At 44.9% G+C, this 26,692-nt stretch overlaps 1 protein-coding gene across 4 annotated transcripts in view; it reads left to right on the plus strand.

Moving 5' to 3' along the window:
* The window catches only part of GATA4 (GATA binding protein 4), a 53,638-nt gene continuing 26,946 nt past the window's right edge, over positions 1-26,692 (plus strand). For 2 of the 4 annotated variants that reach the window (XR_013539265.1, XM_072986757.2), the window contains exons 1-2: positions 1-384; positions 8,237-9,080. Coding sequence is in view for 3 of the 4 variants with exons in the window: in XM_072986757.2 (XP_072842858.2) it covers positions 8,555-9,080 (526 nt within the window). In the remaining variant the exon portion in view is untranslated. Of the gene's footprint in view, positions 385-555; positions 1,391-1,414; positions 1,743-8,236; positions 9,081-26,692 lie in introns of those variants that run through there. The other 2 variants (XM_078381872.1, XM_078381871.1) reach the window with 2 other exon arrangements.

Consider the following 26,692-nt stretch of genomic DNA (forward strand, 5'->3'; position numbering starts at 1 on the left):
AGTCACCACCGGGCCGGAGGCTGGGCGGCCAGAACTGGGAAAGCGGCGGCGAAGAAGAGAGCAGGGCCGGGCCGGGCCGGGGAGGAGCGCGCCCGGGGGCGAGCCGCGCGCCCGCCCCGAGGGCTCTTGGCCAGGCTCTGAAGCCCCGAGCGCCGGAGGGCTCCCGATCCCGCCCGCAGAGGCGAGGGAGGCAGGCCAGGTGTGCCCGGCTCGCCTCCTCCTCCTCCTCTTCCTCCTCTTCCTCCCGATCCTGAGTCCCGGGATCGGTCCCAGTCGCCCAGGCAGGCAAGCAGGCGTTCGTCGCCGGCCCCGGTTGGCATTCAGACGGCCGAGCGAAGGCGGAGGGCGCGAGGGATCCGCACCACCAAAGAAGGGCAAGCGCAGGTCGGTGAGGCGCGCGCCGGGCCTGCCCGCGATCCTCGCGGAGCCTTCCACTCCCCCCACCCACCCACCCACTCACCCCCCGCGACCCGGGTTGCGCCGCTGTCTCGGCTCTGCGCGCCCATGCCTTCCGATCCCCTTGCCTGCGAGTAAAGCGCCCGGGGGGGGGGGTCTCCCCGGACGAGGACACCCCGACGTCGCAGGAAAGGCGCGCGCAGAGAGTCTGGCTCTTGGGGGATCCTGGCCCCGTCTCTTCCCCTCTAGTCATTGCGCACTCTTCCTTTCTTACTTACTTTTACTTTCTTTCCTCAAGGCAACAGAACTTTCCTCGCTCCCCCTTTGATTTCTAAAACAGCAATTTTCAATTTTCACCCTGGTGCTTGTCTCGCTTACTTATTTTTGAATCATCTTGCTTGTTTGCCTGCCTGCCTGCCTGCCTGCCTGCCTGCCTTCTTTCTTTCTTTCTTTCTTTCTTTCTTTCTTTCTTTCTTTCTTTCTTTCTTTCTTTCTTTCTTTCTTTCTTTCTTTCTTTCTTTCTTTCTTTCTTTCTTTCTTTCTTTCTTTCTTTCTTTCTCCAGAAGAAAGAGTCATCGCCTGGAAACAGGCAGCAAGAATGATCCTTCTCATAGGGATAAGGAACTTTCTAAAAATCATGAAACTTTCTCCACACCCCCCCCCCCCCCAGTTTTGAAAGAAAAGAATTCAGTTTAGGGGGAAAGAGAGCATGTTCTCCATAGTTTCTGGCTGGGAATCCCCTACCGTCAGTATTCGTTTGGGCTCTATTAAAAAAAAGTTTCATAGTCGCTGTTTCGACCCCATGCCTCACGGTTGGCCAGAGGGGGAAAAACGCGTTTTAAATTCCGTTAGTCCCCTCTCCGCGACCACGCCGTTGGCTTCAGGGACCCCGATGGAACGTCAACCGGCTTAACCTCATCGGGATAGCGATGGGGAGGGGGTGTGTGTGGGGGGGTGACCTCCTTCTGGTGTCTCTCAACCATTTTTATTTGGGGTAAGTTTTCGTTCCTTTTGGAGTCGTTTTGGCTAAGTTCTTGCCGCATAAAATGCGTTGTTCTTTAAAGACGCCCTAAAGTTCCTTTTTGGTTGGGACGGTGATTGTTTTTTTTTGGGGGGGGGGCTGGCTTGGCTCATGTGAGCCTTAAGAGGAATAAAAACCAGCAACAAGAATTGTGTGCAATTTGGAAGAAGGTTGCGCTCTTTAGCTTGCTTGGCATCTAGAGGAACCTCCGGCCTCTTTAGGACGGCCGGCTTCGGGGTCGTTTTCCGGAGCTCTTTCCGAATCCAGCGTTTGTAGCCGATATTCTTGAATCTTGAGCAAAAAGAAACGAAGGGGAAATATATAGGTATGTACAGAAATATAAATAGATACATATATTTATTGTGTACATACATATATGCACATATTTTTGTGTGTATGTGTACGTAAGTCTGTATCTCTCTGTATGTATATGGGGATATATATATGGAAAATATATGGGATGTGTGTGTGTATACACACAGAGAGAGAAAGATACAGACTTACGTACACTCACAAATATATATACATATATATATATTCTTTCTGAATCGACGTTATTTTTTTTTTCTTATTAGTTCTTCTTAATTCTTTGTTCGAAAACGACGTTACTGTATTGTTATCCCTCTGTGGTTTTGTTTCGTCTTAATTCTTTCCTGTCTTCTTACGATCCTTTCCCCCCGCTAAACTACGAGGGAGGCAAATTGTATCTATATAATACAATATATTCCCTACGATGAAGCGTTCCTTCTGTTTCTCTAGAGTAGTTCAACATAAAACGGACTCTGAAAATTGAAAAGCCCTGCTTGGTTTTTCCTGTTACCGCCTCCTCAAGTGTAATTCGAAAACATGATAACCAGACCACTTCGTATTGGGCAAAACACTGCGTCTTCCAAAGAGAAAACGGGGATAATCTAATTATTTGGGATACTTTTATTGCGTTTTTGCTGTTCGGAAATATGGGAAAGCTTTGTTTTGGAACAATCCTAGTTTTCCCACCAAACATTTAATTAGTAATTAAGTAATATATTTCTGATTCTGTTTCTTGTAGTAATTACTAATTAACTATTTCCTGATGTATGCATGTATGTTATGCATAATATATTTATTTATATATGAATACATACATAATATGTAATTTTGAATCTGTGCGCGCATATGTGTGTGTTATGCAGCGATATAATGCACGGATTATATGTGAGTGTATACCCCCGTTGATATATGTGGACTCTCATTACATCGGCCCGGAGTTTGCTGAATTGCACTAGTCAACAAAAACTTAACCACTTTTTAAGTCCGATTGGTTTCAATGATATAAAAATATATACTATTTTCCCCCTGCACTTTACCTAGGAAATAAATTTGCACCGTGCATTAATTTAAAAGCATTCCTATGCCGTGCAAATCTCCAGCCCTATTCGAAGGATGGATCGTTGCGGGGTGTGATCACTGCCCTATATATATAATAATATAATAAACTCTGGGCGCAGAGTTGCAGCGCCGGCTTTAAATTCACTCGCGCCTCCCTTTAGATCCGTTCGTCTGTTGAGAAGCAGCTTGTCTGTTTATAGACAGAAGGTGTTTTTTTTATTCCTTCCTATTTTTTTTAAAGTCGGTAGAAGCGTGAGAAAATATGTTTGATCCGTGTGAAATCAGCATGTGAAAGAGCAACAGGAGGAGCAGTGAGTGGCCGGCTGGTGGGGGTGATGACTGATGGCGGTCTATTAAGAATCGGTTGATAGTCGGGGTAATCCGGGGGATCCCAATCCACGCGTCCCTGTGGCTCTCTCAGCCTTGCTTGGGATCAGCCGGCAAGCCGCAGACCTTCACGGGCGGGTGGGGGCTGGAAAAACAGGCGAAGCGTTCTGTCGGTCTCCCTCTGTGTGCCTTGTTTGTGTATGTGTGTGAGGAGTGCGTGTGCATTATAGGTGTGTGTGTGCATACATGAATACACACACATACACACATATCTCTTAATCTCTCTCTCTTGTGTATATGCAATGTGTATATGCATATCAATATATACAGGTAGGCATACATGCATACGTGAGTGTGTGGTCATTGTATCTATTTAGTGTATCGTGTAGACAGATAGCTGTAAAGATACATACTTTGATTTTTAAAAATATATTTTTAATTTTTTATATGTATATGAATTATGTATATAGATAGACACGCACATGCACCCCCCATGTAAGGTCAGAAAACCCGTCTTCTTTCCATCCACATGACACGCTTCATGAAAAAACGCAAGGGGTCCTTCCTTACACAATACCAAATGCAGGAGAAGAGGATCCTTTTAATCATTAGACCACTAAAATATATATAATAAATTTTTTTTTAAAAAAATCGAGCAATCCATGCCAGCTTCCGTGGAGTGAGTGAAATCCACTTTGTGGAATAAAAGCCAGCCCCGAAAAGACCGCTTTAGGGGACCGGCCTGAAGAAAGCAAGAGTGAAAAATTCTGCCATGAATTTTGGGAAAATTCTGTCGTGAATTTTGGGAAAATTCTGCCGTGAATTTTGGCCCTTTGCCGTTTTTTTCTGCCTCGTCCACGAGGCGCGCCCGGTGAAGTGGATCGCGGCGCTTGTTTGATGGTTGTCATTGTTTTAGTGGTCTAATAAAGGTGTGTGTGTGTTCCCGTGCGCCCGATCCTAAGGGCTGGAGCCGAGAAAAACGCACGAGAGGGACTGGGCTGTGTGTACGCGCGCACGCGTGTGGTTTCATCGGATCCATTCAAGAAAAAGGGGGCTCCCGGCGCAAGGCTCCTCCGAGCAGCGCGCAGCAGACTTCAGGATCCCTCCTGCGCCCTAGTAGTCCGCCTGGCTTGGAAAGGCGGATGATGGAACCGACGCGCCCAACCGAGCCCTGGCGATGCCCTCCGTTTGGCAAAGGCCGGTTCCTTTCAACCTCTGCCTCCGAAAACCACTCTTCTCCGGGCGATCCTTTCAGCCTCTAATCCTTTTATGCAGATTTGATGGCACCCCATCCCCAGCCTTCCCCTTTACAGACATTATCAGAAGCCTGGGGCTTATTTTGGGAAGGGGGACTTTTCCCAATCCTGCAGGCCGTCCTCGGGTTTGATGATGAGAAACGCCATTCCGAAGGGCTCCCTCCATTTTTCCGTCCTGGAAAATCAGCTTGGAGAAAGTGTCCGGCGGCGCTCTGCCGAGGTGGGCAGAGATGGTTCGTCTCCTGGCTTCGGAGAATAAGGTGTAAGAGTCAACCCTTGTATGATCCAGATGTTTCTCTGGATGGGAAAGCCTGCAGGATTTCAGCTGATCTGGAAAAACCTCCCCAGCACTGCGGGTTTTTCTTTTTAAGCCTTCCTCCCATAATTTTACTAACACAATTTTTGTAAAAAAATAAATAATAATAATTAAAGCTGCAGATATGACCATTCCCCCCAGTGCGGGGATCACGTCCGCCCCAGAGTCTTCTCCAGCTTGCAACCCAGCCTAGTCACGGTGGTGAACACAGCAGAGCAAACTTTAACCTTCTGTCCCGACCTCTCAAAAGGCAACCTCCCCATTCATTTGTGTAGGCAGAGAGAGAGAGAGAGAGAGAGAGAGAGAGAGAGAGAGAGACTCTATTGCTAGAAAGAAGTGCAAAGTTCTTCAGAATACCAAAGGGTTTTGCATCACACCGGGCACATATGTGTGTGTGTTTGGGGGGGGGGGAGAGCCAAGAGCCCCCGGGGAAATCCGTGCATCTGAGCATTTGCAGTGCGCGCGCGTGCACACACACACACACACACACACACACACACACACACACACACACACACACACACACACACACACACACCACAGAGTCCCTCACACAATCAGAATGGTATGAAAACATAATCACAGCAGCTTTCTCTCTTTGAGGGCTACTTTGTGACATTTGATCAAGGATTTGAGTATCTTTGGGTTTCTTTTTTGTCCAAGCAGTAAAGACCTGAGGATGTCGTTTTTTTTGTTTGTGTGTGTGTGTGTGGGGGGGGGGGTAAAGGGCCAGTTACTCAAAACAGTTTCTCAGGACCTTGGAGTGGCAAGCAGGACTTCTAAGTCCTAGCCAGACAGCCACATGGCACTCCATACATAAAAGTTTAAACAACAAGCACTATCTATCTATCTATCTATCTATCTATCTATCTATCTATCTATCTATCTATCTATCTATCTATCTATCTATCTATCTATCTATCTATCTATCATCTACCTACCTACCTACCTACCTACCTACCTACCTACCTACCTACCTACCTACCTACCTACCTACCTACCCTTATTTATCTATCCTTATTTATTTATTTATTTATTTATTTATTTATTTATTTATTTATTTATTTATTTATTTATTTATTTATTTATTTATTTATTTATTTATTTATTTATTTATTTATTTATATGCCACCCTTCCTCTAAAGCAGTGTTTCTCAACTTGGGGGGGCTGTGTGACCCCACCAAGGGAAGGGTCAAAGTGTGTTCTTGGGGGGGGAGTGTTGCTGCTCACCATATATACAGTATATGTGTCATAGCCCCTTTTAAATCATTTCTCCCTTGACCTTTTGGAACGGGATATTAAAGTTACTGTGTTTGTGGAACAGGCCCTTTTGTTTCCAAGGAGGGATGATTTTGCCCCATTAAAAATGCTGTTTGTTCCACCGAGAGGCGGGCGGTCGCAGGTTACTTGGAGCTTATGAAAGGGGGCCCGGCGACTCGAAAAAGGTGGGAAGCCACAGTCTTGAAAGATCCGAGGCAGCTTACGGCATAAATTAAAACAAAGTTGAAAGCTAGAATAATACATTATAATAATGTTAAAAAATAATTAAACAGATATTGTATCAATATTTATAAGAGCAGTATTGTGTGTTACCTGTTCCCCAGCTCTGCATTTCAGCCCTTGGTTTTGGCACGCCAAAAGTGTGTGTGTTCAGGGTGTTTTATGGACGTGTGCATTGTGTTAGTACAGAATCCTAGAATCCCTGACTCTATGGGTAGCCACGTGGTCATGTATGCCCAGGCGGCAGTAAATATCGCCAAATATGGCATGTAATGAACACCACACAAAACTGTACATTTTTGGCTGTGCACCTTTTGAAGTATGGGCTGATGAATCTGGTTGATCCCCTGTGGGAGACTGTCCTGCGCTGCATGATTTTTGGCATGCCTCTTGTGTCTGAATTGTATCATTTTTGGCTGGAAATGGGGACCCTCCAAACCTCAGTTCCCGTCCATGCAGACATATTCCCCGGGTGCAGAAAGATCTTTGATGGACTGATTTATTTATTTTTTTATTTTACCTTTTCACTAACAACAGCACATCGAGTGGCTAAAAATGCCGCGAGAAGCTGCACGAAATGGGGAAATCCATAAAAACCATTAAAAGCGTGATAACAAACTAAAGTATTTGAACCAAGCCCAGTAGAAAATAGGAGTTTGACACCCCTTCTAAAGACAGCTACCACTCTAAGAAAAAGATCTGCCATTGTCTCGCACTCCTGTCCTGACATTCTGCTTTTCTATAAGCAAGAATTTTTAAAAAAATATATATTCATTTTTCATATTTTTGGGGGATGCAAAGTGGCACAGCCTTCCTGAGTTAGGATTTCTGCAGTTAAGGGAAGGGGTGAGGAATCTATATTTGGGTTCTTAGGTGTGGGGGCTGAATCTCTATCCTAATAGCTCTATCCTAGGTCTTTCTTTCCCATATTTTGCGTGGTACAATTCCAGCCGTGGCCCACAGCCCTCCATTGCAGAGTCTTTAAGAAAACCATGTGCGCAGGCTGTCCTTCTCATGTTGCGAAAAGTGCAAATATATCATGCATCTAAGATTAAGTTTCTGGGCTTGCTGGATTTTCGTTGTTGTTGTGTGTGTGTTTTTTGCAACGGAGCGTTCTTGTGGCCTTCAACAGCTCCTGCCTGGCATTTTAAGAGCGTAATGGGTAGGCTTGTAGACAAGTGTGCAAATTGTGCATGAACGCGCACAGCGCACGTCTTTTATGAGTCGGTGGCTTTCCAGCATGGCTCCCTCTGTGTTCTGCACCCCTGGCTTTCTGTGTGGGCACAGCTGTCAGGAGGAACCAGGCGTTCAGGAGTAATGTGATGCTTGTGGCCCTGCGGGTTGGGGGGGGGGATTCTGGGGGTTGTAGTCGCCTGAAACTCAGCTCCGGGCAGAAGTCTGTCCTCCATAGGTCACAAGATGAGTCGTGCTGAGTGCTCCTTCTATTAGATGGATCTTGATCTTGTTTGATTTTATTCAAAATGTGTCCTGCCCCGCCTTTCTCCTGAGGAAGGACCCCAGGCGGCTTGCATCAGAGGGTGCTTTGGAGGAGACCCTGCCCCACCTTTCCTCCCCCCCCACCCCGCCCCACTTCTTATTGTCCAGCTGGAACTGCCAAGCCCTGCATGAATCATCTGCAATCAGGTGCGGACAAGGACGAGAGTGGCCGCCTGCTTGGCCCCACAGCCTCACCTTATTTTCTTCTCCCCCCCCCTCCACTTGGCTTTTTTAATTGAATTTCTCTCCCCTACCCCGACTGCAGACGCCACCTCTCTTTCTCCTGGGATGATGTGATTTAAGATCAAACAACCCCCTGCGGTTTAATTAGCAACACAAAAAGGGGGCCGCTTGTACCTGGGGGCAAAGGTTTGGCTGAGGTGGGTGGGCCGTCAGGGACAGCTGTCTGGCACCTTGGGATCTTCTCCACCCCCCTCCCAGGACCTTTCCTAACCTTATCTGCGCTCCCAGGAGATCTTTCTTTCTCTCCTGGGATGACCTTCTTCCGTCTTCCTCTTAGCCCCGACCTCACTGGATTCTAACTGCTTTCCTAGGTCCGAGCTGATCTCACCAGCCCCAGGGGAAGGCAAGGCTGAAGAACATCTCCAGACCTTTGCAGCTGGGGAGAAAGAAGTCAAAGGTCTGACACACAACGGCCCCCTCTGCTTGGAGCTAACTGGACGGTGCTGGAAAACGAACCATCCTCTGACCGGACCTGATTTGGGAACGGCGCGGTCTCTCCTGGTCCTCCTCCGTTGGACGAAGGGCCTCCTGAACTTGCCTTCCAGATTTGGGACTTCAGATTTGTAGCAAAGAGGGAGCTCCCGACCTCGGTTGGGCTACGGTCCAGGGCCCAGCCTGTGGCTTCCGAGATGTACCAGAGCTTAGCCATGGCAGCCAACCATGGCCCCCCAGCCTACGAAGGGGCTGGAGGTTTCATGCACAGTGCAGCCACCGCCTCTCCGGTCTACATCCCCACCACCCGGGTGACCACCATGATCCCTAGCTTGCCTTATCTCCAGGGGAGCGGTTCGACCCAGCAAGGCAGCCCAGTCTCCAGTCACTCCATCTGGACTCAACCGGGGGCCGAGAGCGTGACGTACAACCCGGGGTCTTCTCACCCCTCGGTGTCCCCCAGGTTCTCCTTCGCCACCAGTTCTCCCATCCCGGCCACCACCTCCAGGGAGGTGGCCGCTTACAGCAGCTCGCTCAGCATTTCGGCCAACAACCGAGAACAGTATGCCCGGAATTTCGGGGGGTCCTACTCCAGCCCCTATCCGGCCACCTATGTGAGCCCAGAACTGGGGACCACCTGGACTTCATCTCCTTTCGACAGCCCCGTTCTCCACAACCTTCAAAACCGTGGAACTCCAGGAGTTGCCAGACACAACAACCTCGGTAAGTGATTTTTCTTTTCTGTGTGTTTCAGGCTCTTCTAGAAGTCGGTTAGAACTTTTTTGGGACTACAACTTCTGGAATTTGCCACCGTCTAAAAAAAATGTTCCCAAGTTCTTATGTTCCCTTCCTCTCTCTATTTGTTTAAATGTCTATCTATTGTGAATTTTTAATATGCTAGAAAACTCTGTTACTTTTCTCTGCATTCAGGAGATCCCTTTTTCCCCCCCAAAATAAAACCGGTGAATTGCAATCAATTCTGTTTGCATGGAGGCACTATAGGCAGTCTCTTAATGAATTAATTAAGCAATTATGCTTCCAGAAATGTATTGGTTGCATGCCCTTTCAAAAGACCCTTTCAAAAAAGAAAAAAGAGAGAGAGAACATAGAGATGTGTGCTTTATTTCCTCCCTGGAGCATGAGTTAATTCAAAAATTAATAACACAAAAAGCCTGCTATTTTACAGTAAAATAATGGGTTATTCTCAGGTTTGGGAGTTCAGAGTATTGACTGTGGACCCAGGAAAATAAACAGGGTTATGCAGAGAAATATATAAAAGTGTGCATGCGCTGGCATATGTAGCTTAGATGTGTCTGTAGACATATGTACACGTGTATCTGTTCGTCAGTCTCTCTCTGTCTGTCTAAACAAGTTTATGGACTCTCTATATTGTGATGGATTTGGAAATGTGATTGACGCTGAGTTCGAGTTCAGGCTCATGGACGTGAACGAGGTTGGGGGGACTTTACCCGAAAATTTTGGGGGGGGGGCTGCCATCAGTGCAGGAGAATGCTCAGTTGCATTGAGAAAGGAATCACTCCAAAGGTACTTTAATGTTAAAATCTTGAGTAGGAGTTGCTTCTGTCTTAGCTTGATTTTGTAAGACCGCTGCAACGTTTCACAGGTTGCGTTCCTGTTCACGTAAACCTGTGAGTGAGCCTTCTTGAACACCATGGCTTACTTCCATGTAGGCCCGGTGATCCACATGCTGTTCAAGGTACGGGATTCATTTCCATCGAACCCTGCATGAAATACACAACCAGGACCTCAAGTCATGCGTTTCCTACGGAGTCGGTTGGAAACAAACTTTTCTGTAAAGTTTGGGATTCAGATAGGAAAATGGAATCATTGTTTAAGGCGCTATGCTCAGCGGAAGTTACTGATGTACTTTGAAGCTGGACATTTTTAATCTCCGACTGTTTTCCTTTTCTTTTTCTAATCTTAAATTAAAAAAAAAATAGTTCCCTCGAACAATCCGTGTTTCTACAGCCCATCTCCAAATCAGAGCTGGGAATCCTGTCGTTATACTGGCTCTGAGATCAGATCCTGGAAAATAAAATTAATTAAAAAAATTTAAAAATATATATTTTAAAATTTTAATTTTTTTTTTTAAAAATCATGGTCTTTGCACCAAAGATTTGGTTAGCATGTCATACATGTTCAGATTGTTCAAGAAATCCAAACTTAATAATTGTCTAAGAACTGCAGAAGCAGGAAGGGGACCCAGCCTGTATTAAGGAGGCATATATAAAATTAGAGGAGTTCGCCTTTAATTTATTGAACCACAAAAGGAATAAATCGCCTTTTGTACTTTTTATGTGGTACTTTAAAATGCTTCACAGAATCATGGGATTGTGTCTGTTCTTTGGGTAGAGGAGAAACTAACTTTGCTGTGGACATAACTGAGGGGCACTTTGCACATGACCCGAGGCAGTGTGGAAAGGCAGTGTTGAGGGACGGTAGGGCGCTGGCTGAAGGCTTGGGTGCTCATCAGAAAGAAGCGGAGCTTGGAAACGACCGGTCACGGAAAATCTTGATCCCACGTGGGCAGTGGCTATTCTGGTTGGGGATTCTGGGACTTGTAGTTCCCTTGGGGTGTGTGAAATCCTTTCTCGGGCTCTGCTCTTGAGAAATAAGGAGCTACATTCTTACATAACAAAGACACAGAAATGACCCTGTGAGTAGCCCAGTGGTCCCCAACCTTGGGCCTTCAGATGTTCTTGGACTTTAATTCCCAGAAATCCTGGCCAGCAGAGGTGGTGGTGAAGGCTTCTGGGAGTTGCAGTCCAAGAACATCTGGAGGCCCAAGGTTGGGGACCACTGGTGTAGCCCATCTGGCAGACACCCCTCTGCGTGGACAAAGTTGGTTATTCTGTGATGTGGGCGTGCGCAGAAATGCTTGATAAGTTGACCCTCATATTTGCACATTCATTCAGGGCGTGTGTAGGTGTGCCAGAGAGATCAGATCACTCCCAAGCCAAGGTCCGCCAAGACCAGAGGTTTTGCGGACTCTGGCTAACAACAGTTCTGCTAAATTTTAGGCAGGATTGGGCTGTAGTTCTTTCTTTCTTTCTTTCTTTCTTTCTTTCTTAAATAACCCGAGTCATTTCCGGGGAGTCTCCCATCCGAGTGTGAAACGGACCTGACCCTGCTGAGCTTCCAAAATCAGACAAGAGTGGAGGTGACCAAGATGGGGTGGAGACCCTGAGGAATTTCAAGTGGTTTCAGTCTGGTTTCTGCTCAAGGCGAAGGGAGGTTTGGTCAATGGATCGGGTTTGGTTCCCCGGCCGGGGGGGGGGAGAGGGGGCCTCTGGTTCACGACCGTGGTTGACTGCAGCCCTGGAGTGCAAGCCATGAGGATGATTAGGAGCAAGGACATATGCAAGCCATGAGGATGATTAGCTGCAAGGACATATGCAAGCCATGAGGATGATGAGATTGCAGATGATATATCTGCAACATGTTTCTTGCTTGTACCATTTTCGTGTCATTCAAACCGGGGGGGGGGGGAAGACTTTTCCCCTTCAATTCTGCTTTCTGCTTGGCAGACCTTTTCCACGTTTGAGACCCTTACACAGATTTGTGGGATATCCTTGTAAAGAAAAATAAAAATCCCGCAGGAGATTGGCTTTACAACCTCATTCTTGCCCTTACCAGGGTACAGACTAGAGGGGTGCCGATGGATGCTTTTTGGACTTCAGCTCCCATACGAACGCAGAATTTATTTCATGTTTGCCAGCACAGCAATCGTAAGAATTGCACGCCGTCAAGTCCATTCTGATTTTCCAGGGTTTTCCAGGTAGAGAAAGATTTAGGAAAAGGATTACTGTATATAGTAGAAATGCAAAAGTCAGTTGATACTTTTATTGACCCGTTACAAAATCAGGGAGAACATATTTCGTTCTTTATTTATTTAAAATATTGTTATCCCTCCTTAAAAGTACCCAAATACTCAGAAGTGATTTCCCATTCCCTTTTTCGGGGACTGCGCAGCTTGCCCAAGGCTACCCAGGCTGGCTCTCCTGAGATGCCCGATGGGGAATGGAACCTCCAGCCTCTGGTTCTGCAGCTGGATACCTAGACCAGTGGTCCCCAACCTTGGGCCTCCAGATGTTCTTGGACTACAACTCCCAGAAGCCTTCACCACCACCTCTGCTGGCCAGGATTTCTGGGAGCTGAAGTCCAAGAACATCTGGAGGCCCAAGGTTGGAGACCACTGACCTAGGCCACAGATTTAACCAGTGGGGATGACAGCAGCCATGTTTGCTGATTTGTACAACTTAGAAAACCTCCTTCTCTAGACGAGAAGAACTGTGGCAATCCCCTGGTCGGCTGGAGAAGGATGCTGGGGTTTGGAATCCAAGCGGCATGATTTCATTGGGCATCTGGCCGGTTTCATGCATAAAAGGCAAGAAAAGGAAAGTGTACTTAGGCTGCCCAACCATCTGGTGATGGACGAGATGGTTGGACAGGATCATCGAAGCGACCAACAGGAATCTGACCATACTCTGGAAGGCCGTGGAAGACAGGAGGGCCTGGCGTGCTCTGGTCCATGGGGGCACGAAGAGTCGGACACGACTTAACGACTGAACAACAAGAACAAAAACGTAGGCTGCAAAAGTATATTTCTCTGGGTATCACGTTCCACCGAAAAAAGAGCAGGCCTCACTTATAAGTAAGCAGGCTCAGGATTCTGCATTTTGTTTACATTTCTCTCATTTCTCCTCCCGGGAGGTTATCCTCATCATAACAACCCTGCGGGGAAGGAAAGACAGTGGGATGAGGCAGGTGAGAGGAGCAGAGGGCATGAGTTAAAATAGTTATTTCAAGGAACCTGTTTCTCTTTATCAGCCAGCTGGGGTGTTAAGATAATCAGGAGAGGCCTTTTTTTGCCAGTCCCACCACCTTCACAGATGCATCTGATGGGGATACCGGAGAGGGCCTCCCCTGTAGGTGCTCCCAGAGACTGTGGAACTCCCTCCCACTGGAGGCCAGCCTGGCCCCGTCTTTGCTGTCCTTCCACAAGCAGGCCCAAAGACCTTTCTCTTCAGGCAGGCTTTATCTTAGCGACGGGCAGCCTGAAAAAGGGTTTTTTAAATGGATGGTTGTGTGTTACTGCTTTGAATATGGTTTTGGTGTTGATTTTATTTACTGTACTTGTTTGATCCCTTTTAGTATCTGTTTTTAGCTTCAAATATGGTCTTTTAAAGATGTAAGCCTTGGGTCCTTCTTAAGGAGATGGTGGGGTAAAAATATTTTAGATAGATAGATAGATAGATAGATAGATAGATAGATAGATAGATAGATAGATAGATAGATAGATAGATAGATAGATAGATAGATAGATAGATAGATAGATAGATAGATAGATGGATGGATGGATGGATGGATGGATGGATGGATGGATGGATGGATGGATGGATGGATGGATGGATGGATGGATGGATGGATGGATGGATGGATGGATGGATGGATAGATAGATAGATAGATAGATAGATAGATAGATAGATAGATAGATAGATAGATAGATAGATAGATAGATAGATAGATAGATAGATAGATAGATAGATAGATAGATAGTCAGTTCGGCTTGAGTTCTGACGAGGTTCACGTTGGGATTCTTAAAGTTTTTAGGCAGTGGTTTCTTTCTGGGGTTGGCCTGGATTCAGCCACTGGCGGGGGCCACTTTGTCCTTCCCTGTGACGGATGTAAACTCCTGTTGGAAGCAAGGGCCTGCCAACGAGAGGAGCCTTTGCAAAGTTAACAGGTCTCTGTTTGTTTTTGCAAGCTGGGAAGTAGAATAAGGGCTGGGGGCAGCTAAAGTTCCTTTGCACCCCCCCTTTGTTCCATAATTAGATCAATTTAAATAAAACTCCCCAGGAGACCCTCTTTCCAGGCAGGAGGGGTTAGGGGTGTCAGTTGGAAAAGGACCTCTTTAACAGAGGTTCGAAGGGGGAGCGGGGGGAAATGGGGTTTCAAGCTTTGGTTTGCTTTTTCAATGGAAAAAGTATGGGTTATGGGTTGTGCACGCCTTACACCTTAACCCTGGTTTATTTTCAAAGAGTTACGGCCTCTTGGCAGTGTTTGTGGATCTTCGCATTTCGAAAGGACTGCCGTTCATGTACAGAAAACTAATTTGGTGAGGTATCCAGGTCTTATATATATATATATTTTCTCCGCAAAATTAAGGAGGAAAATTTTTTTGCACCATGCTGAGAAAGGCTTAAAATAGCTGCTTCTCTTTAAACTTGTGTCATGGAAGTTAACCAAGAACTTTTTGGTTGTTTCCGAAAATTATATGTCAGCAAATGATCCGAATATTCTCAAGGCTGGGCTTGAGAAGCAGGATGGAGCATAGAGGGAACTAGATTTTGTGTTGTTTTGAAGGAAGAAACCCAGAATATAAAGCTTTATTTTATTTTTTGATTGGACTCCTGCCCTTCTGCTAACACCAGAATCCAAGGTGAGTCATAGCATGATTGCCAAAACAGGTATAACTAAAGATACAGTTAAGTAGCCGTATTAAAGCAGAATGAAACAATTAGTCACACCGAAAGAGCAGTGGAATTAAGATCAGTTTAAAAAAACACATCAGAAAAGTCTGCTTCTCAACAGCCAGGAAGGGGTTACGAACCTGCCTCTTAGACCAATTACTTAATTAATTTACTTTGTTGAAATATATTTGCATATTACCAACACCTCATTATAAGCTTTTTACAGTAAGGGGAGATAACATAAAGCAATTTACAACTCAATAAGAAAAACAAAAACAGCACCCTTCAATCACAGGAAAAGCAATCTTTATTTTCTTTCTAATTCTATGTCGCAATACATGTACCGGATCATTTAAAATAAACATTCATTTACCTTTCACCTCCATCTATTAAATTGCCCAGCAGGAGATAAAACTGTAGTTGATTAAATTATTGACTACATTATTAAAGTCTGGAGCGGTTCTATCGATCGGCAGAACAAAATAATACTGGGGGATGTGACTGCCTATTAAAAGTGCCTTATGAAATACCTGGCGGCTATTATTAGAGCCCCAGAATGGGAACACCTCCCACTTCGTATTTCAAAATCCAAACATGGTTATGCTACGGTTGCAATTACGCCTTTAATAAGCCGAACTAATTTTGCTCTACCGGTGGCCACCAATAGCTGGATTGGTAATTCGTCTTAAAAAGAGGTACTCTAAATATCAAGAATGAGCCAATGCGGAACTGAAGAGTGATTTTTATCCCTTTTGCCCCCTAAGAAGATGGGTGTCAGCATATTTATATTATGTGATAAATAATTCAGAGTAGAATTATAATAATAATAATATAATATTATTATATAATAATAATTCATTGCAGATCCTGACTGAATTCAGTATGGCTGAGGCTGCTGCGAATTTTTTAACGTATATTGCTCTAGGGACTGAGTTTCTTAATCGTTTATTCTTATTTATTATTATTAAATTGATACCCCGCCCATCTAGACCGAAGTCTACTTATCCTTTCCTGCAGCGCAGATGAACTGTAATGTTGCAGTTCATCTACAGTGAGGTCTCTGGCTGCACACTGGCTCGCCTTAATATGGGCAGGACTCGATGACCCATAGGGTCCCTTCCAGTTCTGCAGTTTTAAGGATGATGATGATGATGAATACTATGGGGAAAGCCACACCTTAAATATATCACTTACCTTGAAAGCCCTAATAAGGTTGCTATAACTCAGTGCCGGCTTGATGGTACATAACTATAGGGAAAGCGAGGTCTGGTATCATTGCTCCATCTTTCTGTCTCTGCCCTTATGAGAAAGGCGTGTGCATGTTTGCGCTGCCCCAGTCTCTCCCCACCCATGTGCCCCATGGCTCCGGGCCTGGAGCTTGAGTGAGGGTAAATACCCTATGCACTGGGTAAATAGATTGCAATTTGGATCCCTTCTGGAGTGGCCCCAATGTGATGCATTTCCCAATGATCACACAATGCACAGGAAAATGCACTCCAGACTGACCCCAATCTGGGCCCAAACTGGACCTTCTTTCTTTCTTTCTTTCTTTCTTTCTTTCTTTCTTTCTTTCTTTCTTTCTTTCTTTCTTTCTTTCTTTCTTTCTTTCTTTCTTTCTTTCTTTCTTTCTTTCTTTCTTTCTTTCTTTCTTTCTTTCTTTCTTTTGCAATGGCAGGACTTCTACTTTTTGGCTCAGAGCTGGAATGATCCCCTGGCAAAACAGAAGGGTGAATTTTCGGGAGACTGCTCCCTGTCAACCATCCCATCGGGCATAATCACCAACCGTCCCGTCGACTCAAACCCAATGTTTGCTTCCTACCTCTTGTTGAAATAAGTGGGACTTAGAGAACAAACCCTGTCCGGCTGTCAAGCTTTGAAATGTTGTATTTTGCGCATGGGGAGCTGGAGGGGGAAAAAAAAACTCCAAGAGAAAAGCGCAGTTTAAAAAGTAGGGCTTGGAATGGCTATGAGGACGAGTCATTTCATAACACTCCGAAAGGGGGACCAGCTCTACCGCCGATCAAGGTCGCCGGATTTGGATCTGTATGTCGGAATCCGACGCAGGGTTGGACACGGCGGCTCAGATACGAATAAACAAAAATAACACAACCTACCAAAAATAAAAATGACAATAATAAACCGCCTGCACACACATACACACACACACATAGGAAAACAAAAGCAGTTTGGTAAACGCAGCTGGGAATCGCCCGCCTAGAGCCATAAAGAAAACTGAACCGAAACAATGAAATGCTCTTTGAAAATTTGAGAAGTTGCTCTTTCGGGATGGGCACTTCCAGAATTCCCCAGTCCATAGGGCCACCGGCTATGCCAGCTGGGACCCGTATGTCACCTTGGAGATGAATTTTTCCAAGCTGCGGTCAGACCAGTTATGGGGTTTTCCAGGTCAAACACCTAGATTAAGATCACAACTGAGGTGGCACAGCGTTGGCATATAAGACTTGGCACCTGGTAGGGGCCCCGGGCCACAGAGTGGACAACAACCTCATAGTTTAAGGCGGAGACGAGAAGCGTTACTCTTTCAGACTACCCGTCCCGGCTGCTTAAAAGCAGTAATCAAAGTCTTATTTGTATTCCAAAGAGATGGGTTCCGTTCTAGAGTTCTCTTTGAGAAATGTAGCTTTATAGAGAGAGATTCTTAAAATGGAGGCATATTGAACAATTCTCTGCTCCTGGAAGAGTAGCTTCTGAGGGAAAGGTGTTCTGAGCTAGGAGCAATTCTCTGCTCATGGAAGAGTAGCTTCTCAGGGAAAGGTGTTTTGAGCTAGGAGCAATTCTCTGCTCATGGAAGAGTAGCTTCTCAGGGAAAGGTGTTTTGAGCTAGGAGCAATTCTCTGCTCATGGAAGAGTAGCTTCTCAGGGAAAGGTGTTTTGAGCTAGGAGCAATTCTCTGCTCATGGAAGAGTAGCTTCTCAGGGAAAGGTGTTTTGAGCTAGGAGCAATTCTCTGCTCATGGAAGAGTAGCTTCTCAGGGAAAGGTGTTTTGAGCTAGGAGCAATTCTCTGCTCATGGAAGAGTAGCTTCTCAGGGAAAGGTGTTTTGAGCTAGGAGCAATTCTCTGCTCATGGAAGAGTAGCTTCTGAGGGAAAGGTGTTTTGAGCTAGGAGCAATTCTCTGCTCATGGAAGAGTAGCTTCTCAGGGAAAGGTGTTTTGAGCTAGGAGCAATTCTCTGCTCCTGGAAGAGTAGCTTCTGAGGGAAAGGGGTTCTGGGCTAGGAGCAATTCTCTGCTCATGGAAGAGTAGCTTCTGAGGGAAAGGTGTTTTGAGCTAGGAGCAATTCTCTGCTCCTGGAAGAGTAGCTTCTGAGGGAAAGGGGTTCTGGGCTAGGAGCAATTCTCTGCTCATGGAAGAGTAGCTTCCCAGGGAAAATTGTTTTGAGCTAGGAGCAATTCTCTGCTCATGGAAGAGTAGCTTCCCAGGGAAAATTGTTTTGAGCTAGGAGCAATTCTCTGCTCATGGAACAGTAGCTTCCCAGGGAAAATTGTTTTGAGCTAGGAGCAATTCTCTGCTCATGGAAGAGTAGCTTCTTAGGAAAGGGGTTCTGAGCTAGCTTTCTCCCTCAAGGTCCTGCTGGTTTTCTAGTCAGCAGATTTCAATTTTCATGAGAGAATCAAGTCAAGGTGGAGATTTCACCCCCTGCTGACTTTTCGTCTGACACATATACCTGTTATGGTTGATTGTTACACAGATGGTATGTTAAATAACCTGACATTTGGCATGTATTTGCACGGGGATGCAAATAGTCCTGGGTGGCTTTCACGAAAGTGTGAATATATCTATTTTTACGCACTTTGGAAGCACACCGGCGGCGAATGTTGGCCATCAGACTCGGAGAGCGGCTATAACATTCAGCAGGGTCTCTCTGAATGCCCCAATGACCTGCCTGGAATCCTCAACATTCCTGTGCAAACACTAGCATTCAACCGTTCAGGCATCAACTCAGAGCTAACATAGGCTCTTTATTCTTCTTCTAAATTTTAAACAAAATAAACAGCAATAACAAAAGCCATGTGACTAAACAATATATAACCTATAAAACAGAATAAAACAAAATACAACAATTAACAAATAAACAGTATCTTTTTAATGTAATATTCATAATAAATTTAATATATGAATTTAAAAACTCAGTGCATTCTTCCACTTTGGGGCCAATAAGGATACTTTCAGTGTGGTTATTATTTGTCAGACCCTTATTTCCTGCAGAATTAGCATGTTTCTTGCATAGGTAGTCGGCTTTCCCTTTAATTAATACAAACTCTATTAAAATTCCCCATATATCCTTCAATATGTTCTTACTCGGCCATCCTCTCTTTAACTTAATATCACCTGTTAACTTATCATTAATTGCTATATGTCATGTCTCATTTTACCTGAAAATTGTGTTTTACTTGGCTTTGTTTTTGCCTATCATTAATCTTGCTGCTGTTAGTAAAATGGAGATTAATTCTTCCTTTGACCTTTCACATTGCACATCGCCTAGCGTAGAAAATAATGCTAGTTTTGGGCAAATGTCTATATTTAAATCCAATATTACATGTAGCTCCTTAAAAACCAGCTCTCAACAGTTCAAGATTGCTACACGTATGCATATACTGTACGCATAATTTGATTGTATCTCCAACATAATTTGGAGTATTTATTATCTATACAGTGTAATTTTGCCAGTGTTAAATAGCATCTCCAAACCATTTTGTAAGTTTCCCTTTATTCTTACAGACTCTTTAAAATTCTCTTACACCATATATTCCTCCATACTTCCTTTTTACCATATTTTTTTCTCCCAAATCTGTTTCCTTTACTATTTTTGAGGGCCTCCCTATGGATTTTCCTCAGTCAGTATTGTACAAATATTGATTCAATCAATATTCTATAAATTATACCCGTCATCTCCATTTGATACAGCATGTGCTCTTTTTTCAAATCGGGGTGCAACACAGCACAAAAGAGTTTCATACCAAAAAGCAGAAAATAGATTTTATTTACTTATTTACTTTTTAGAGTAACACCCCACTCCTTTAATAGATAGGCCACGACTCTGGGTGATTTTTAGATATAGAACATAAATAATTCTGCAATTCCGTTTTGGGTGTCCTGTAAAATAAAAAAGGGGGGATTCAAATATACTTTTGCAAACCTGGGCGGTCTTAAGCCTTCTGACCTGCCCACCTATTTGTGTGAAGAAGTAAAGTGAATTGAACCTTTGACTAAAAATATTCTATTTCAATATATACCAAAGTGTTTATTCTGTTCCCTGGAGAGGCAGTCCAGTCCTATAAGGTGAAGTCGTCCAGAAACATCTGTCATTTCTCCCAAGATGTCAAGGACTCCGTGCGGCACAGGGACAAAATGACAATTTCCCTTCTAAGCCCACAATCTGACACACAGGACACATGTCTCCATATTTCTGTTCTATGTATTTCCAGCCCACTTAGTTTTCTGTCAGTTCCATGGGGTCTCTGTATGTTTCAAAGTCATTGAGGTTTTTTCCCCCCTAAGTGAGTTTTTTTAAAAAGAGAGATCTATAAGCCATAACCTGTTTCTTTTCAAAAAGTTCATTCCTAGAGATACAGTGACAATGAAGTTTATGTTCATGTTGCTTTTTTTTTTTTAAATTTTTTTTAGAGAGAACAATGTTTGCAGTCTGAAAACAAAATGGACCAGGAATAGAAGAGATAATTTTTTAGAAATAATAGATAATTTTTAGGCTTTTTATGGTTTTGTTGTTGTTGTTTCGTCATTAAGTCCTATCTGACCAGAGCATGCCAGGCCCTCCTGTCTTCCGCTGCCTCCGGGAGTTCGGTCAAATTAATGTTGGTCACTTCGATGACACTGCCCAGCCGTCTCGTCCTCTTGTCGTCCCCTTCTCCTCTTGCCTTCACACTTTCCCAACATCAGGGGCTTTTCCAGGGAGTCTTCTCTTGTCATCAGATGGCCAAAGTATTGGAGCCTCAGCTTCAGGATCTGTCCTTCCAGTGAGCACTCAGGGTTGATTTCCTTCAAAATGGATAGGTTTGTTCTCCTTGCAGTCCAGGGGACTCTCAAGAGCCTCCTCCAGCACCACAATTCAAAAGCATTAATTCTTCGGTGGTCAGCCTTCTTTATGGTCCAGCTCTCACTTCAAACTTTATGGCTACACCCTCTCAAACACAATTAACGTGTCCTGTATGGCCAATAAATATATTTATTTGCTTTTCTCCTTTAAAAGGACTCAAGGCAGTTTCCATCATTAAAAGACAAACAGTAGAAGCTAAAAAACAGTAAGTATTCAAATACCCAAAAAGGGTCACACAAATACCACACAAAAAGGCAATAAACAAAAGCAATACCAAAACAAATTCCAATTAGTAAAATACAGCAATACATTTAACAAACCTCACTCAGGCAGCCCGTCCTTAAGGGGAAGCCTGAAGAGAAAGGCTTTTGCCTGCTTGTGGAAAGACAGCAAAGATGGGGCCAGGCTGGCTTCCAGTGGGAGGGAGTTCCACAGTCTGGGGGAAAGCCACAGAGAAGGCCCTCTCCTGTGTCCCCACAAAACACACCTATGAAGGTGGTGGGACTGAGGGAAAGGCCTCCCCTGAGGATCTCAGCACCCAAGGTTGGAAAAGTTGCTTCTGGAGTATTATTGATCTGTATTGATGTATGATTATTTAACAGACAGCTTGATTTTTGGCATTTCCAACGTGGGATGCAAAATAATGCCCCGTCCAGCAGACTGACAGATGTCATGGCTGTTTATTTGGATGCAAACTGCAGTGTGTTCACTGTTCCTACTAAAAAGTGTGTTGAGGACTCCAGCCGAAGAACCAGGAATTTCTGAGCTTCTAGCTCCAGTTTCGGGGAACTGGATTTGTAATGTAGCCGAGCTCTGTTCCGAAGCCAGCGGAGGAGGACATTAGAAATAAAACATAAAGACCGTAATGGTGGGAAAGGTGGAAAGCAGCAGGAAAAGAGGAAGCCCAAGATGAGACGGATTGGGTCCCTAAAGGAAGCCACAGGTTTGAGTTGGCAGGGCTGTTGAGGACAGGAAAGGTTGAAGATTACTCATTCACCCGGTCACCGTTACTGAGAGGCAACTTCAGAGCACATAAGAGCAACAACAACAACAACAGGAAGTTCAGATGATGCTTCGGTCATGTGTTACGACTCTGGTCATGAACCTTGATAGAAGAGGGATAGAAGATGTTAGTTAGGGGCAAGGTTGAAGACCTAGTTTTGCGCCATCACGTTACTTCCGAATTGTGGCCACCGTGTGAATTAATGACCTCCAAAAAGATGGATGTGCTTCTTTTACTTAAGAAGTGAATCCAGATGGCCGCTCCCACCTCCACCCCAAATTACGAAGAACACCAAATCTTCTGAGCGTCGAAAATATCCTTAAACCAAACTTTGCCAATGAGCCTTGTAAACATCAGGAAAAACAACCACCCCAGACTTCAGCCGAGTCCACCCGGATGTCGCCTTGGGGGTGGGGGGTGGCTGAAGGTTTGTACTTTAAAAATGCTTGCAAGCTTCACTGCAATTTTCAGCCTGGAGGGGACGTTTCCACAGATTTCTCAAGGTGTTGGCGTGAAAACATGCCGAGTGGGGAGAAAGAGGACCGGCGCTCCAGGGGAAGAAAAAAAAAAAGGAGCAGCTGTTTACAATGAAGGGTGTGCAGACCCTTCTCCAAAAAGCTCCCTTGAATGAATTCAGGACATCCACGCTGGCCACAGTGAAACGAGATGGTTTTTAGAAGAAGAACGAGGGGACAAGAACCACATGCAACTTATACAAGAGTATCATCTTTAAGACATTTTTCAGAGGAACACATTTATTTCAGAGCGAGCGATCGCAGGTCACGGTCTTGAGACAGATTTGTCTGTATCTGAAAAAGTGGACTGCAAACCCTCACCTTCGGGCCGCCATCAGAGTTTGGGGTTGGCTTTGTGGTGGTTGTTTCATACAAAAGGTAGAAATAATTGGAATGTGGTAAGAATTTGCTTTCGGGTGGAGAGGATTTGTTGTTTAGTCGTTAAGTCGTGTCTAACTCTTCGTGACCCCATGGACCAGAGCACGCCAGGCCCTCCTGTCTTCCACTGCCTCCTGGAGTTTGGTCAAATTCATGTTGGTTCACGAATCAGATACAGTAGCCCATATTATACTTCGTTGCCCCTCTCACTCCGCCCTTAGATCTTCCTTGCTACACCCTTTTCTCCTAACCCTCCCTCCCTCCCTCTCTGACCCCCTCCCAATTCTTCTAAGTGATTACTTTCCAACCACTACCCATCTCGTGGCGGAATTTCTGTCAACTATTCTCATGAGAAACCGTAATCCCCATCCCTCCCAACTTCAGTTTTAACCTTCCCCCTCTTTACTTCCCTGGTTACATTGTCTATTTTTCTTACTATGATCAAATGCCAATAAAGGTTTATGTATGTAATTCATGTTGGTCGCTTCGATGACGCTGTCCAACCATCTCGTCCTCTGTCGTCCCCTTCTCCTCTTGGCTTCATATTTTCCCAACATCAAGGTCTTTTCCAGGGAGTCTTCTCTTCTCATCAGATGGCCAAAGTACTGGAGCCTCAGCTTCAGGATCTGTCTTTCTAGTGAGCACTCAGGGTTGATTTCCTTCAGAACGGATAGGTTTGTTCTCCTTGCATTCCAGGGGACTCTCAAGAGCCTCCTTCAGCACCACAATTCAAAAGCATCAATTCTTCGGCGGTCTGCTTTCTTTATGGTCCAGCTCTCACTTCCATACATCACGACAGGAAAAACCATAGCTTTGACGATGCGGACTTTTGTTGGCAAGGTGATGTCTCTGCTTTTTAAGATGCTGTCTAGGTTTGTCATTGCTTTCCTCCCAAGAAGCAAGCGTCTTTTAATTTCGTGGCTGCTGTCACCCTCTGCAGTGATCATGAAGCCCGGAAAAAGTAAAATCTGTTACTGGAGAGGATGGCTAAATGGACAAAAGCTAATGCGAAAGGATGAAGAACCAGAAGTCATAAAAGACCAAAAAAAAAAAAAAAGCCAGCAGAAAGTGAGAGTATTGTCTTCCTATCACAGGAAAAGACTGGTACAGATGTTTCCAGCTAAGTGTTCAAGGCAAAATAAGTAGGGAAAGTTGTGCAGGAAGGAAGAGAAGGAAGAGAACTTAAAGAGAAGGACAGATCCTGAAGCTGAGGCTCCAAGACTTTTGCCATCTCATGAGACGAGAAGACTCCCTGAAAAGACCCTGATGTTGGGAAAGAGTGAAGACAAGAGGAAAAGGGGACGACAGAGGACGAGATGGTTGGACAGGGTCATTGAAGCGACCAACATGAATTTGACCCAACTCCGGGAGGCAGTGGAAGACAGGAGGGCCTGGCGTGCTCTGGTCCATGGGGTCCCGAAAGAAAATTCTTACCACATTCCAAACGCTAAAGAACCTTCGAAATGACCACATCATCGTTGAGAGTGGCCCTATCCAAGGTCAGAACTGATGCAATGATGCTGAGCCTACAGTATGAAAGACATTAGAAGAAGAAGAGTATAAGAGGGATAGAGAGGGAAGCCATTTTACCATGTTTGTTTGCTTTTCTGTAATTCTACTGAGGCACTTGGGGTGTCTGTGTGTGGGGGGGGGGAACATGAACTCATATCTTAGTCAAGTAGTTGATTTTTTAAAAAACGGTTCTTATTTTTTTCAAAAGGCACCGTGTAAATGTGAGGTGTGAGTTTCCTGTTAAATAAATGCTTCAAACGTCTTGCATTGGGGTCTCAAAGCAAGTGAGATGATACTGGAAGAGCAGGTCGCCCCTTAGGCAAGCCCCCCCCCCCCGATGCTGTGGTTAAACTACAGTTCTGCAATCAAGCCTCTACTCTGGACCTGAGTTCGATCCGGATGGGTTTGGGTAACCAGGTCAGGGTTGACTCAGCCTCTGAGGTTGGCAAAATGAGTACCCGGGTCGCTGGGAGGAGGGCCAGGTGGTCCTTGCTTAATTTTATTGTAAATTACCCAGACAGTAAAGAGAGAGATGGATCAATGATGTTACTGTGTATGTACATGAAGACAGCAAATGAAAAAAAAATCTAGGACCGGTGGCTAAGGTTTCAAAGTACAGTGGTTATGTACAGGCGTTGCACAACACTGACTTTAGGATCAATGGTTCCCAATTTTGGACGTTAGATGGGACTCATTAAAGGAATTCTCGGTGCCCCTGATATTATTGGAACTTTTAAAGAAGATAAGAACTGCCTCGATAGCTATCTCCAGCAGCTGAGTTTTAACGCTGTGACCGGACAGCAAAGTGTTATTTTCGCCATATGACTGCCAGGCAAGAAGTGAAATGTTTGTGACATTTTCCTGCTTCAGGCGGCAAAATACCACTAAGTTCCCATTTCCCCATGCCTGTCCTCTTTGCAGCCATTAAATGGGTTCTCTCTCTCTGTAAATTCTGCAGTGCATCTGTTTCTCTTTCTGTGCTACTACGGAAGCAGGGTTTCTGGCTGCTCTGCAGATGATCTCAACAGTAACTTGATTGTTGTTGCTGTTATTGGCTAGAATCCTATTTCCGATTTATTCTTGCATGTTTGCATAGACCGTGGGGGCAAGTTGCTGCTTGTTAATAAGAGACTGGAAGATGCCCCATGTGATGCAGTGGATGCCATATATACATATTGCCCATGTTATCTCTCTCTCTTGCATCTGAGGAAGTGGAATTTGTCCATGAAAGCTCACATTAAAATATAACAACATTTTGTCATTTTTATTTGTTGGTTTATTTTAGTTTTTCTCTTGTTTTGGCCTCTCATCATCATGAGGGTTTCCCTCGAGTAGGTTGTGCTAAGGGCAGCTTAGCAGCCTCCTCGCACCTAATAAAGGCAGGTAAATAAATTCAATTCATTCCGTCTTCCCACCCACACCCCATGCCCATGAAATTTAAATTTCCTTAGCCTTTTGCTTTCAACCAGCATGGGGTGGGAAGAGATTTGGACATAGTGTTAATAAGGTATTGGTTGAATCTCCAAGGTGTTGATGACCAGCATAAACTTCTCAGGTCTGTTGAACCAACATAGAGATTTAGGTCCATGGGGGTGACTGGTATCTCAAAGGTAAACAGTTAATGAGATCATAGTCCCAGAGCCATATAATTAGTCATTTTGGCCCCTGGGCAGAAGAGGCTGGAGGCAGTATAGATGCTCAGACTGGGTGGGTTCCCATCGTGAAAAGAAATATCAGCAGGAAAGGGTAAAGAGTTACACCCTTATGGATTATTGTTCCCTCTTGATCTCTTTCTTCTGGGACAAAATCCTGCTTCTTGTTGTTTGTTGTTTCATCATGTCCGACTCTTCGTGAACCCATGGACCAGAGCACGCCAGGCCTTCCTGTCTTCCACTGCCTCCCGGAGTTGGGTCAAATTCATGTTGGTAGCTTTGATGACCCTGTCCAACCATCTCGTCCTCTGTCGTCCCCTTCTCCTCTTGCCTTCACACTTTCCCAACATCAGGGTCTTTTCCAGGGAGTCTTCTCTTCTCATGAGATGGCCAAAGTCTTGGAGCCTCAGCTTCAGGATCTGTCCTTCCAGTGAGCACTCAGGCTTGATTTCCTTCAAAATGGATAGGTTTGTTCTCCTTGCAGTCCAGGGGACTCTCAAGGGCCTCAAAACTCTGCTTACCTCAACCTAATTTTGGCTTGGTACAAGAGGCTTCCATTTGTAACCAGAGAGAGGCAACAGCTAGGACTTCTGCTCTTCCTAAAGGTAAAGGTAAAGGTTCCCCTTGACAATTTTTGTCCAGTCGTGTTCGACTCTAGGGGGCGGTGCTCATCCCCGTTTCCAAGCCATAGAGCCAGCGTTTT

Source organism: Pogona vitticeps, chromosome 1, assembly GCF_051106095.1.
Source record: "Pogona vitticeps strain Pit_001003342236 chromosome 1, PviZW2.1, whole genome shotgun sequence".
NCBI lineage: Eukaryota > Metazoa > Chordata > Lepidosauria > Squamata > Agamidae > Pogona > Pogona vitticeps.